Raw genomic sequence first — 14,682 nt, forward strand, 5'->3', positions numbered from 1 at the left:
AAACAAACAGACCCTCATTAAGGGAGGCCCTTCACGCTGCTTTTGTTTGTGCTCATCTGCTTTACTGGAATGGACAAGAAAAACATGAATATTTAAAGCACTTCGCTGTAGCTGGGAGCCAGCTGAACACAATTCTGCTGTTTTTTCCCCTCCTCCTCTTCCTCAAATAGGAAATCTCAAGTTCCATTTACCGTTCTGCTCCATTCAGACATAGACGAACATTTGATATCGCTGAAACAGATTAGAATGACAGAGATTCCTTGGTGGTCGTTGTTTTTAATGTGTAGATGCTGTCCTCTATTAAAGGAGTTAAAAACGTGATTTGAGAGCTGCAGGGTGCTGTGGTTGCTCTCCAACAGCCTCACACCCAGCAGAGAACTCACCCTGTGGTTTCTCTGCCCAGCATCAGTGCTCTCCCTGCACTGCATTTGGGTGCCAGCCTTCTGCAGGCTTGGCAGCAGCTTGCCACTGGGCATGGAGTACAGAGCTGCGGCTGCGGCTAGAGAAACACACAGGCAGACAGGTCAGAGCTACTGCAGTATGGCAGAAAATTCAGTCAGCTTGCACCTCTGTTTCTTTGATGTTGTATTAAAACTCCCTGGAGTCTCTGTATCAGTCAAAATTCAGGAGGTTTGACTGTTGGGTAGATCATTAAAAGAACACAAGCTGGGGACCTTCTGCGTGGCAGCAGCAGGAGATGGATGGCCAGTAGTAAATGCAGCTCACTGCAGTTCAGGCTGTCGCTCCGTATCACATCCATGGGGAGACCGACCTGGCATTCCTTGTAGAAAATGAAGTACCTGGGGTTTGCCCTGCTGTTGCTCAGGCTTGGGAGAGGAGTGAGCAGGTTGGAATAGGAAAGATATGAAGATGCATGCTCAGAGACTGTAAGAATAGTATCCATCCTCTTTTTGTAAATGAGTTATTTTTCAACTGTTCGTACATTCACATTTCATTCTGAAGAGAAACAGGTGCAAGGGAAGAATCTGATTCCTAAATAAAGGTTCAGAGTAAGAAGATGGGATACAGTATTTGTGTTCCTTGGCATATATTGCATTCATAGTCAAAATCCCAAGAGACTTCAACACAACCCCTGTAATGAAAAGGATGCAGGACCCAAACCAGTCTTTTTGCAAAAGCTATGAAGTATGTAGCAATAAAACCCTATCTTGGAGATAGGAAGTGGGGTGCATGACCTCAGAGCTTCTCTGCAGCTTTATTTTCTGATTCCCTTATGACCGAGGATCTGGGAATTGCACTGCATAGTTCCCATGAGCACTCTCTCTGATGTTAGGCTCCACAAATCCCAGCAGAACCACATACTGGGACACAGATACCTCCTCTTCTTTCACTATGAGATTTTCTCATTTTCTTGAAGTCTCTCATCCTTTTTTTTTTTTTTTTTTTTTGGCATGCAAGAGAGGAAAAGTGAAAGACACTCTGAGATTTCAGGGTTAAAGTACTGACATAAGTGAAGGCAGTCTTTATATGGGTAGGGAAGATGTTTTTTCCTCTGTGTGTAAACTGAACTTCACTGGGATTGCAGAGAGCTCATTGTTCATGGGGAGATGTTCCAAAGTTTCTTTTTTAACTGTCTTTATGCATGTGTAGTTATGTGTACTTTGCAATGTGTTTTAACGTGCAGCGTAAGTTCTAAGGGACAGTTTAACAGTTCAAAGGGTCAGCTTAACAGTTCATTAACTCAGTCTATGCCTTTAGGCACTCTACACTGCACTTGATTCCCTTGAAGCTTAGAGCTGTGTATACCCCGGAAGAAATCGGTGTATGTTCCCCATGTCAAATTCTAATGAGGTGCCACATGGAAGACTGGTGAGACACTGTGAGGAGAAGAGATGGCAGGAAATAAGTGCCTCTCTACCTGATGCTCACGGAAAGCATACTTTGCAGGCTTTCTGAGTAGAAGCTAGCTGAGGAAAGATAATTTGATATAGTGCTTCTCCTCTGTTTTGGATGCAAGGCCCTGATCAGAGAACAGAGATTTTATGCATGCAACTTCACACAGTTGAATTGGATTCTAAATTTCGCAAAACAGTTAAATCTCTCTTCCCCGAGTTAGTGATGAAGGAAACAAGAAATCTAGTCTGTGCAGCTCCAATGGCAGCAATCTTTTATAAATTGCACTCATTTTTTACCTCAAAAAAGAACTGCAGCCTGCAGAGATCTATTACTGCTTTGTCACATAATTTCAGAGCTGTAAAAACTGAAACCAGAGCTAAAGAAAATATTAAGCATTGTAGAATAAGAATTCTGCTTTTCGGTTGTCTTCACTTTTCACTTTGTACTTATGGCATATATTAAAAAAAATAATAAAAGAACACTACTAATACAATCTAGTCTCAGGATATGGGGCATAATTTTCACGAAATCACAGAATTGTTGGAGTTGGAAGGGACCTTCTAGAGATCATCTAGTCCAACTCCCCTGCCAAAGCAGGATTGCCTATAGCACATTACTCAGGACTGCATCCAGGCGGGTATGTAAACAAAAGCATGTAAGTTCCCAATGGGCGTTGGGTGCCAGATTCTTTTGGTATGTATCTGGCTAAGGACAGGAATTTATGTATCTGATGTATCTAAACTTATATTGTAGCTGGTGGGAGCTGGTACCTAGTCCCTCCTAAAAATACCATGGGTTTCCATGTGCAGCTTTAGATGTCTAGATGCATGACAGAAATCTGATCCAAAGTATCTCAGATAGTGACACATTCTGAAAATGGGAGATTTTAATTTCCCATTTATTTCCTTTAGAGAAAAGTGCATGTCTTGCTGCATCTTCCTCTGAGAAGCTCAGAGTTTCACAAGTGTTCGCTGCGTTGGGAAGCAAGAAAGTATTGGGTTGATGTTAAGAGTGTGCAAACCAAGGCATGGACAGGTATGATGAACTTGCTTTAAATCTGGGAGGTCTGTTAAACCTGGGGGAAGAATCCAGGTTTCTCTTCTCCCAGTCCTGGTTCTGAGCACCCAACCATCATTCACAGAGCTCCAGCCCAGTGCATGTAATGGCAGGGGAGAGAAGGTGAAACCTGGCAGATAATGCAAATGAGTGAAAGCTGCAAGAGCCGCAGTGGAGAAAGCTGCTTACTCTAATGTCAGAGCATCAAGGGAGGCTTGATTCAAGGCACAAACCCATGAGAAACTGCAAAAGCCAAATCCTTTATGAAGATTTATTTAGAAAAACCACAATGCTGGGGAGTCACTGTTACATAGCGTGGTAATTCCCTTCCTCTTGAGTAATATGCACCATACTCTGCGCATGCAATTACTTTTGTTCCAGAGATAACATCTTCATCTAAAGTTATACATGTACACATATGGTCCTTAGTGCACGCTACGATTCACACGTATGTTAGGACACACACAATGTTGAGCTTTTCCATGAAAAAATATATAAAAAATACAAACCAAACTGAAGCTGTCAACATGAGAAGCAATGTGCAAAAATAGACAGTTACTCCTGAATGTTTGCTTAAGAAAAAAGGACTCTTCTGTCCCTGTTCCCCATTCAGCATTGAGTATGCCAGGTGATGCTTGAAAGTGGAATTTAAAATAACTAGTCACAACCTGACCCCCTTCATGTTAGTTGCAGAGATTTTTAACCAGCTAAATGTTCCTATATTAATATGAAAATCTGCCTTAAAGCATCACCACTGTGTGCTGCTGTTGTATTGAACAGATCTTTGTATTGTTGCAGTGTTTGATTTGTGATGCTCAAGGCTAGGTTACAACCAAGCCCTTGTGTGGAGCACACAGAAAAGGCAGGACAGAGATGTCCCTGGTCACTGAGCCCCTTGGCAGGGACTGGCAGCAGCTGCCTGGAGAAGACGGCCAGGGATTAGGAGTTCTCCTCAGGCCTGCTGGAAGGGGCCGGACCTCCCATGTCCCCCGCCATTGGGTGCACAGCTCCAGGCACTGTCTGCTAGTGCATGGTGGGGCTGGTGTTGGAGATGGTACTCTAGAGTGCCTGAGGAATCCTCCCTTCAGAGGAAACACGCCTGTGCAAAGAGCATGGCCGCAGAAGGGACAGAAAGCCCACAGGGCCTTCCCCAGCCACGTACCTTGGTCCATGATGCAAACGGTAGCTGACATGGATGGAGCCACCTGACTATATAACCACTTGCGTGGCTCTGAGCAAAGCTGTACAGGATGACATGCTGCAGATACCATGAAGCAGTCAGACCAATCCATCCATCCTTGTAGAACTGCTGCATGCAAATACCAACACTTTAAATGGCAATTAAGACTAGAAATGGATTGCACTTGTCTCCCTGAAACACATATACGTACCACCTTTTAAAAAAGAAACTATTAAAAATAAAACTTCAAAATACATTAAAAAAAATGATTGATAGTTGGGATTCCCTTGGCTGGATCAAAGGAAAAGAGGAAGAAAATAGGGGCAGTGTGATTCTAATCACTGAAGTTTGTCAGTGACCATAACCTTTTGGTTTTGGGGATGAGGATTCTTCCTACCTATGAGACTCAGTGCTGCAAAGCCCAGTATTTCTCTGGCAATCTGCATGTTTTTAAGGACTGTTTATTTAAGCCCATGCAGAGTTATGACTGTGTTACAGAACTTGTCATATTTTTAATGGGATATCAAAGTTTTTCACAGCAAATCCCCCATAGATCAGGGAAAATCTCAGCAAGAGTCCCCTGTGTGTTGTGTTTTTTACTTGCAAAGAAAAGGTTTCAGCCTTATTCTTGGGAAGGGAGGGAGAGGTGGAAATTGTAAAGACTGGGAGGTCTCCAGGAATACCGCACTTTACATCCCAGCTCAGCAGACCACTTTAGCAAACTATTTTAAGTGGAATTTAAGTGTATGTATGTCATTCAGTTTGGACGCCAGTATGAAGACCAGTATCCAACAGGAAGAGTGTTGCCTTCAACCTACTCATTTCCATTACAAAAGGCACAGAGAGAGGGTTCATCCTATTAGTTTGCACCCCAGCACTGGTCAGGAAAACATCCTGCAGGGAAGTACATCCAACATGTAGTGCCTGCTCCTGGGGCTCCCCTGGTTTCCAATCCCTGGATGCCCAGCTGCACAGTGCTCACAGCTCTGCCCCCTTGGTCAGGACGGACTGTGACCTCCAGCATTGTCATGTCACCCAGAGGAAGGAAGCAGCGCTTCATCCCTGGTGTCCCGAGCTCTCAGGGGAGAGGCTAGTGTTTCTGCAGCTTTCTGAAAGCATTGGTATGTGTGACACACCTAGCCCATGTCTCCCTGAGCTTTGACAGCATGCCTACATGTAACCAAAATGAACCTCTGGCTGTTAGTCAGAGACAACTGTTGGCAGTGATAATACAGTGGTAGACAATAGTTTTAGACTGTAAAATACACAAAATGAAATGTTAGACTGAATTCTTACTAAAATGTTGATGCTGTTGAGCATTGGGGTTAGTTGCTGCTTCCCATTGTTTTCCATGGGGTTAAGATTATGTTCGGCATCTGAGTTAAGGCCTTGATTTAGCAAAGCATTTGTGCTTACGCTTAAATCTGCCTTTATTCAGCTAAGCACTGATGCAAGTATCTAAGTGCCTTGTGATACAGGGACAAACCCAAACTGGAGCCTATAAATGTAAGTTACGTAGCTGTCACAACTACCCCTTTAATGCTTTTACCTGCTAGCACAGCTGCTCTCCTGGATTCACTGTTTAATTAATCTTCATCTAAAAGGTCCTGAGAACAGTTCTACAATACTAACAAATGTACATAAATACCAGAACTAAAAAAAAGTTAAATGCATGGCTCGAAGTAAAACAAATATTGCTCAGAATACTTGTTTAGATTAATAGCTGTAAAATGTGCATTCTAGTAGCAAATAAAAACCTGTTGACCTAGAAAAAAACCCAAAACATTCAAAGTGTATAGGATTGGCAGCACTAATATTACTTTACAATGTGGAGTAAGAATAACAAGTGTCAGTGTAACATTGTGAAATGATCCACCTAACCTAAACTTATGTAAACAAGTAGGCTTTGACAATGTTTATATGTCTAGGTGTGATCCTGCACTTGGACCTGGACGGGTGGAGACCCAAGAAGGCAGAAGGGCACTGTGCCAACGCAGTTCCAGCTGCCCAGATCCCACTGCAGGAGAGAGGCTCGAGGGTGTGATCCTGCAAACCTGTACTGGCATTACTAGTTCTACTCCTGGGAGCATCCCTTTGCAGGGTTCACTTCAGCAGGACTATACACATGTAAGTAAGGATTATTCACAAACATAAGGCATTGCAGAACTTGGCCCTAAAATTTCTACTTTCAGCAGAGAATCCTTTATCCATACACAAGATCATATTTTAACGTATCAAAAAGTGTCTAAAATAAGGATCAGAGTCACTAGATGTTAAGCTCAGTAACACAATTAAGATTCTGCGTCTTGGCTTCAGATATTGCAAATCATTCTTTTCATTAAAATCAAACCAACTATGAATCTTTCTCATAAAAATTAAATTAACCATGAAAGTTAAAAAAGAACAGACTGTGTTTTCAAGGTTAAAAGGAGACATTAACACAATTAATAACTCCCATTGTAATGGTTTTCCAGTGCTTTCCCTTCTGACCAGTGAGCACACTGAGATTGCAGTTGTTGGTGGCCTCCAATCTTGCCTTGCATCCTCTGTGGCGTGGCTACTGCCGCTCTCCTTCCACCCGCTTTTTACGAACTAGACCAATAAAACAAGAAAAGAGCAGTCATTATTGCTTTCCTGAGAGCCTAAGGACTTCTCTCACTGGCACACTCCCTTCCCAGTAACATGAATAAGAAGGAAGAAGATTCCAAGAAATACTCAACAGGATTATGTCCATAAATGCCGTAATTAATAGATCTTAATGCTAAAGAAAACATTTGTAGCTGTATCACAGACTGTAGAATTTCATCAGGTGTTCATACCAATACATTTTCTATAAAAATCAGATTCTGACTTAAACGTTTTAGATGATGAAGAAATCACCATTTTCAGTTCTTTCTCCCAATGGCTCCACTTAGATTTTTGTTAGAGGTTTTATTGTTCTTTTAAAAGCCACTGAGTTCCACCTAAGTTGATACTGGTTTGCTCTAGTCTGCGTGGCAGTGCTCTGGATAATTTAAGCATTAGGCACCAAAAATTAATAACTTTTGTAATTGCACAAGTGTATACTATATAGGTAAGTAATAATCATCTTTTAGAAAATAATTTGAAGTACTCCGAAGTACTGATATCAATGAGTATTGGCAACAAGGAAAATATCATATTGGACCTTAAATTATCTGTTTAAACTTCACGTGCTCTGATTGTATCAGCCATCTGATAGTAAGTTAGTTAACTCTGGATTCTCACTAGAAACCAAGTAAGTTGGAGTTGCCATTTAGCAAAGCAGAGAGTGATGAGCTTTGTGTTATGGGCAGTATTATTTTGACAAGCGGCACCCTGTGAATTTTTACAGCACTTAAGATACATTTCAGCTGGTATAGAGCAGGTCTAGTTGCGCACCATTTACTACCCCATACCCTAATAAAAATGTATTGAGTTTTCTCTGACTTGGCCAGATAAGGTTAGTGAGGTTCTCCTGTTTCTGTGATATAAAATTTGGTGTTACATCAAACTGTCATGTCCTCTTTCTGATACTGAACTGCTGAAGGACAGAACAAAAGCAGTAAAACTGGATGAATGAATGCTTTTCACTACAGAAAGTCAATAACAACAATATATTACTACAAACATTGCATTACTTTACTATCAGGAGGTTTACTTCATAGTGCTTTCTTGGCAGACTGCATTTTTCCAAAGCCTACAGTGTAACATCAGTCATTTGTGTCTGCTTTCAGTGTTTTGTTGCTTCATTTATTTTATTTTATTGAATTCTTTTAAGTTATTCTGTCCTACTACATCTTGAACAGAATCATACAATGCAAAAGCAGGAAAATTAAGATTAGGTACAGGACATAAGTCTAATGGCAGCAGGTTAAATAGTGGAAAAAAAAGGCCTTTCTCTCTTTGTTGGTGGGATGTTTCAAATAGCATTCTGGGACACTAATAGCTTCAGAACCAACAGTATATCATTGCATAGGTACTGCGAAAAATTAAAACTGCAAAAAGATAAAAGTATGTCTGAAAGAAATAGGTTCTAGCTCAACTTTTATCTCAGTTCTCACAGAGAGAAACCCAAGCTGAAGCCAGCAAAGGCATCATGGTTTGACACCTCATTTTGAAGTAGAATTGATTAAAACCATATAGTTGGTTTGGGTTTGGTTTTTTTCCTTATTACTGTAAACTACTCCTGCCCAGTCATCTTCTTACTCTGCTCTATTGAGCACACAGGGCAGAGCACGGTCACACTCAGGTAGAACTTGCAAAGCTTTATTGTCTTTGCCTGCACTTGGTCACGCAGGCAGGAAAGGCTTTTTTGTTCCCTTGGTTGGGCAGGCTTGGTCTGTCACGGGCAGGGCAAAGAAGTGAGGAACGAACAAACAGGATGGGTTTGGCTCTCTGCTTACTGGCCAGAACAGCTGTCAAGTCAGCTGGAAATCCAGGGTGCTGCATGGAAAAGGCTGAAATAACTCCTCTTCCCAGAAGGAGTGGGAGAGGAAGAATAGTGGCTCCTAATCACAGTAAGAACTTTGCTGTTGTCTGCTCTAGAGTCCATGGAGCTATGCGTCGCCCCTCATGTAGCAGATGGAATGTTGTACAGACAGGAAGAGATGTGTCTAGGAAGGTCACGGCTTGGCTCACATAAACAAATGATGAGTAGATGTAGTAGCATCTTACCCAGATCGTTGTTTTTAGTGATAGCTGCTGCTACCCTGGTTCTTGGACCTTGCTTTGTGAACTGGTATCCAAACTTGAGAATCTTGGAGTTCTCCTCCAGCATCTTGGCAATCTCCATCTCTACAGCTGTCCCCAGCTGCTGCCTCTGTCAGTGATGTGGTGAAATGTCCCCAAAAGAAACAAAAATATTTGTTTTCACATTAGAGGGAAATAAGTGGTTGTATTTCAGTGCTGTGCTGCAAACTACAAAGAGAATCCCATCCCTGGAGATTTTGCTCTGGGTTTTATATTTGGCTTTGACCAGTTTTATTTATAAGATTTCCACTATTTGGTTGCACAGGCATGGGACATGAGCTGCAGAATGACTGAGCCACAGAGGCTGCCTTGACTTTGCCAGAGGCCTCCAGGAGAACCCTCTCTGAATCTGTATAGAAGGCACGCAAGAACGGACTTACTTAATGCTCTCTCTTTACCTGGTTGTCAATTTTAATCTCTGTCAGGGATTCATTCACTTTCAGTGCATCAATCAGTGCCAAAATACCCGTCCCAGTGATGAAGTTGGATTCTACATTCAGACTCTTCAGTGTTTTGTTCACTTTCAACATATCTGCAAATGCCTGAGGGGTCAAAAAGAGGGAATATGAGATAACGTCTTGAGAGTTTCAGGGAATAACAGAGTATCTGCAAAACATGGCTTAGTACCTACAAAGAAATAAAACACAAAAAGGCTTAGAAGAACATAGAGGTAGAGCAGAAGAGATTACACTTCTATTTTGCATAGTCACAGGGAAATTCTGCAAGGGAAATGAAGAATGCATCCTAAAACAGACATAGACCTACTTAAAAACTGTTGTGGGTTTGTTCCAGACAGTGCTTAAACTTACAATAGCTACAGGGTCATTGCTTCGAGTAGCTGCAAGGCTGAATGTCTTCACATGCGTGTTGCTTTCCAAAGCTTTTGCAAATTCTTTCAGTGTTGGAATAGGAATATTCTGCATTAAGAAGATAAACCCAGTAATTAGGAAAGCCAGTCACATCGCTAGATACTGATTTTAATTATTATCAAACTGATTGATTAATAGCCACAGTCTATGCAATTTAAATATCTCCAATGCTTTTAAGAGTATCTCAGAACACGCGCTCTGCTCATAGTGGCCTTCAGAGACGTGTGGAAGCCTGTGTTAGGATGGGATGTCAGCACTGCCTTTAACTGGGTCAGGCCAACGCAAGCGTATGACCTATCTCTGAGCTACTTTCTGGTTTTGCTGCTGGTTGCTCAGTCTCCACGTGCCAGCTCCTCCTCCATTTGCAGGTGTGGGCTAATTGAATTTGGCCGATGATGATTATAGTGCCCATGAGATATCCTGCTTTATCACCTGCTAAAGGAAGGCAGCTGGAGGGAGTTACCTCTTGGGCTTTTAATTGGCATCTAATTCAGTATCAGGCATGGATGACCCTGGAGCCTCTACAACGGTTCCCTCCATGCCCCTTTCCTGTATGTTCTGCTCCTTCTGAACAGTAAAGAGAGACAAAATTTGAAGATAAAAGACAAGGGCTTTGGAAATATTTGAATAAACCATCCTATGATGATATAAATGAACCCACAGCATCTACCTTTATGTTGTTGAGATTAATTTCTGTCAGACTAGGATCGTTTGCTTTTATCCTTTGTAGACTTGCTTCCACATTGGTTGGATTAGGTGGCTCCTCAAAGATGGGCTTGACCTTTTCACCTTTCACCACATCTGCAACACAAGATCTCATGAAACATTCATGTGAGGAGCAGGCATCATCACTAATAGTCTGGCTTTTCAAGTCCCATTTAGGTTTGTACTGTAGCCTTCAAGAAAGGGTTTATATGAACCACAAAACTTGGAAATGGGAGTATTAGCCCCGTTATCCCTGCCGTGCCCTTTGCACCTTCTGTGCACCCAGAAGCATGTCACTGGAGGCTGCGGGTGCAGCGGCTGGGCAGTATCGTGACAGGCAAATTCCTCCTTTTATGTACAAAAGTCCCAGCACAATTAGTTTGAGCCAAAGCAGCTTTAAAGACTATTGTATATGATGTAATATACTGCAAGGGCTGCTTTGTTCTTTGCCTAACACCTGTAAAGGAAGGTGTGCTCAGAACTTGCCCATCACATTAGTGAGAAAATGTCCCTACACCTATGAATAGACTGTGCTAACACAAAGGGACATGACCAGGAGGCCCCTCAATTTCCTTCCCTCGGCTGATGCTATCAGCCTTATGATAAATTCAATTAGCTCTTGTAAAATTGCAACATCTGCACTTTCTAAATAATGAAACTATCAAAGCATGAAAAGCAAGTCTGTCTGCCAGCACCACGATTTATTAAGTCTTTCAGTATTCATGCTCCAAAGAGATACAGTTTTTAATGCTGCAAGCTATAAGCTATAAATACTCTTATAGATGCATAAAAATCATAGCTGAGAACACAATTAGTACTTCTAACTCCCACGCATGTAGCTGTGGAGATTGATTTATAAACCCTGACCACTGAAGCCACTAGAGGCAAGAAAGGAATATGTTACTGACCACAAATATGTTTAAACTCTTCTATTTTACGTTGCAGACAGGGGAGCGATATTGAAGACTTGTGCTTGAGTCTTAATGTACTACGCATTGCTGTTCAGTGCAATGGGTAAAGTTCATGCAATATCATGGGCCAAAAGAAAACCAAGTGTTTTTTTAGAACCCATACTCTTAGTAGAGACAAAGCCATACACAAACCTTGAGCTGGTTTTCATTCTGCTCCCTTTTATCCTCAACTATTATTTTTCCTAGTTCCCTGACAGACCTCACAATAATAATACTGAATAACACTCCAGCCTTCCTAGGGAGTAGGAAGTTGAAAACAACTGGTAAAATGCATATAGAGAATTCACCCTATCTTGGAGGCAAACAAAAACCAGCAAAGCATTTTTTTGCACTTGTGGCAACACCCTGCCAAGCTGGGAGCTGGGGAGAGACTTGCACCCTGTCCTCAGGTTAGACATCACAGTATACTCAGTCTAGAGTTAGCAGTGTTTTTCACTTTCTACTTCTTGTGGCTTCCCACAAGTTTTATCTTGTTTCTTTAATAATGGTGCTGTTATGCCACATTGATGGGCAACTTTTGAGGTGTCTCCCCCTTTTACTGAAGCATTTCACTTGGCTAAGGAAAGGTGTTGCTTTTGGACCAAAGAATAAAGTGATGTGATGGTGATTTTCTGGTTCTTAAGTCTGTGATTGGAGCATAGTTTAGCTGACTCACATAGCTGACATTTTGACTCAGTGCAACAAAAATATTCTGAAATCTATGTGGATTAGTAATGCATGCAGTTGCCTGTTATGACATAGATGGCAGCTTGCACAGGGCCCCACTGGGGAGGCTTGCAGAGCAGCCTTAATCCTGAGAAAAATGAAGTGACACAGTGTCCTGTCTACTATTCCACCTCCCCTTTAGTAAAGAAGGATGGAAATGAAAGTCCTCAGTAAAGATAGCTGCTGTTCTCATGGCCTTGCAAGAAGAAAACATTTTTTGAGTACTGCTTCCCCAGAAAAGAGCATTCCACAAACTTGTCTTAAAAAGCAAAGTTTAGCCCACTTGATATCTCAGAGCTTGGAGGTGATGAGCTTTGGATCAATGCTTGGCAGCTCTCAAGAAGAACTTGGAATTCAGATGTACCCATTTCTTCCCCCCATTCAGCCTCCTTTCGGCTGTTGAGCTAAATTCTGATTCACCAAAGGTCTATTTCGTGCAAACATTTCTGGATTTGTTTTTAGTAACTATAGCAGTTTCTGTTGGGGGATTTCCTGAACGATTACACTCCCCATGTACCTAAGGAGCGCTGTAACAGCCAACATCCAAACATGCTGCCACAAGACGAAGGCAGAGGTAGTAGATGAGAGAGAGCAATCAGGTCAGGAGCACATCCATGCGGTTTCTGCCTCCCTGTGAAGGCAGCTTGATGTGACTCTGGTCAGAGATGTGATTTTGCCACGCTCCAGCCCCATGGTTACAAATTGTTCTTCAGCTGGGGAACTGTAGGGACTTGGGCAAGATGGCCTGGCCTGGTCCCTTCCAACCAAGAAGATTCTGTGATTCTGTGTGATTCTGTGCCCTGGCCACCCCTTAGCTACAGCACGCTGTTTTCTGTCTGCTGCCTAAACTGAAGTGGAGTGGAAATACATATGTCTTGGCTTTTTAAATGCTCCCATCCTGTCAAGCACCTCTGCAGAGCCAGCTACTGCTCTCTAGGAAAACAAAGCTCCTTAGGAATGATTTATTTGCATAGTACTGTTGTCATTATAGATAATGAATATTAAGATTATATTTACTTTAAAGAGCTTCCCCTCATGATTAAGTAGATCAGTCAAGGTAAGGCCATGTTACATTACATTAAATTAACCAATACACCCAACCTATAGGTTTACAAGTCCCTAAAGATGATGTATAGCCCACAAGAAAAATCTGCTTGCTTACTTCTCACGCTTCCTTTTCCATCTTTACTGCGGGCTCCTGCTTCATCAAATTTTGGGTTGTTGACCATGTTGTGCACTCCAAGAACAGCTAAAATGTGTAAATACCAGGAACAGGATACAATGTTAATGGCAGGAAAAAGGAGAAAAATATCTGCTACAAATTCTAGTTCAGTTCCCCAAACAAAAAACCCTTTATAAAATGGTAACTCTGAGGCACGCTTGCTTGTAGGGAGTCTTTAGGGGTTTAAATACTGGAGATACAGACATTTTAATGTAAGTTTTTTAACAAATGAAGCAGTGTAGTATGCATATCACAGAAATGCCAGCTGGAAGGAACCACTGCGGGTCATCTCGTCCAGCCTCCCGCTCAAGCAGGAGTGTTGCCAATATTAACCAGGTCAGCCATGGCTTTGTCTAGCTAGATCCTGAAAACATTCAGGAATGGAAATCCCACAGTCTCTTTGGGTAACTTGTTTCAGTGCTACACTCCTAATGAATTTTTTTCCATAATATACAACCTGAACCTCCTATTGCTCCTTGTATTGTTTGGCATATCCAAGAAGCACCTGACTGTATGTGTGATTAGCTTAATAAATTAGCATTCACTGGGGTTTCTTATAGAAGCATATGGATGCTAATGTACTTGGGGGAAAAAAAGAATATATTCTAGGACTTCAAATAGTGAGAATATCAACTATTATGAGAGAAATGACAAAAAAATCAAAATTCCATAAAAGAAGCTGCAGACAGAGTTATCTTTTCTGCAAAAGAACTTCCATAGTATCAAAGAATAAATTTTTCTGTATTTGCTGATACTTTTTCCATAAATTATCTAATTGGACTTTATTCTATAGGATCATGCAGGAATTAGAAGTTATTAACTTAATGTAGATTTTTACTTTTATAATCAGGTTTTTTTTCTTATGGAAAATAGTCTGTTCTGTAAGCAAATGACTCTTTAGTTGCTGTTACAGATTATTTTCAGAACTCTTGGCAGTAGGTGTGCTACTTGCTGTTTTTCATTAGACTTTGATACCTACAAATTCTGTCATAAATGGCTGGATACTGACCAGAGCTGAGCAAAACCTGGAACTTCCTTCCATGAACTTTGGACTTCCTGAGAAGTGCCAGCTGCATTATAATCCTGTAATACACCACATTTTGCTCAGAGCCAAGACTAATGCATCCAGAAATGTGTGGTGTAGCCAGGAATTACAGGAGATAATGGCAAGATCATGTCCGTCAATAGGACAATATAGTAGGTACAAGAGTTTTGAGTTTAATGTTGATCTAACCCAGACTCAGATTAATCTAATATGCTGAAATATTTCATTTGGATTTTCCTAATGAAAAACAAAAAATTGTCAATAGAGTTGAAATTCTCCCACCAAAATTTTTGCATAGATTAGTGCCCAAAAAGATAGACCTT

General features: G+C 41.4%; 1 protein-coding gene across 3 annotated transcripts in view; it reads right to left on the bottom strand.

Annotated features, from left to right (window-relative positions):
* Positions 1 to 3,177: 3,177 nt before the first annotated feature.
* LOC141469738 (tropomodulin-2) overlaps positions 3,178 to 14,682 on the bottom strand; it is a 28,393-nt gene continuing 16,888 nt past the window's right edge. Inside the window, exons 4-9 of one of the 3 annotated variants that reach the window (XM_074155394.1) lie at positions 13,255 to 13,341; positions 10,382 to 10,512; positions 9,652 to 9,759; positions 9,241 to 9,384; positions 8,768 to 8,912; positions 3,178 to 6,685 (exon numbers count right to left, since the gene is read on the bottom strand). In XM_074155394.1, coding sequence (XP_074011495.1) covers positions 6,651 to 6,685; positions 8,768 to 8,912; positions 9,241 to 9,384; positions 9,652 to 9,759; positions 10,382 to 10,512; positions 13,255 to 13,341 — 650 coding nt within the window. In that variant the 3' untranslated portion in view covers positions 3,178 to 6,650. The remainder of the gene's footprint in view (positions 6,686 to 8,767; positions 8,913 to 9,240; positions 9,385 to 9,651; positions 9,760 to 10,381; positions 10,513 to 13,254; positions 13,342 to 14,682) is intronic. The other 2 variants (XM_074155395.1, XM_074155397.1) reach the window with 2 other exon arrangements.

Source organism: Numenius arquata, chromosome 11, assembly GCF_964106895.1.
Source record: "Numenius arquata chromosome 11, bNumArq3.hap1.1, whole genome shotgun sequence".
Taxonomy (NCBI): Eukaryota; Metazoa; Chordata; class Aves; order Charadriiformes; family Scolopacidae; genus Numenius; species Numenius arquata.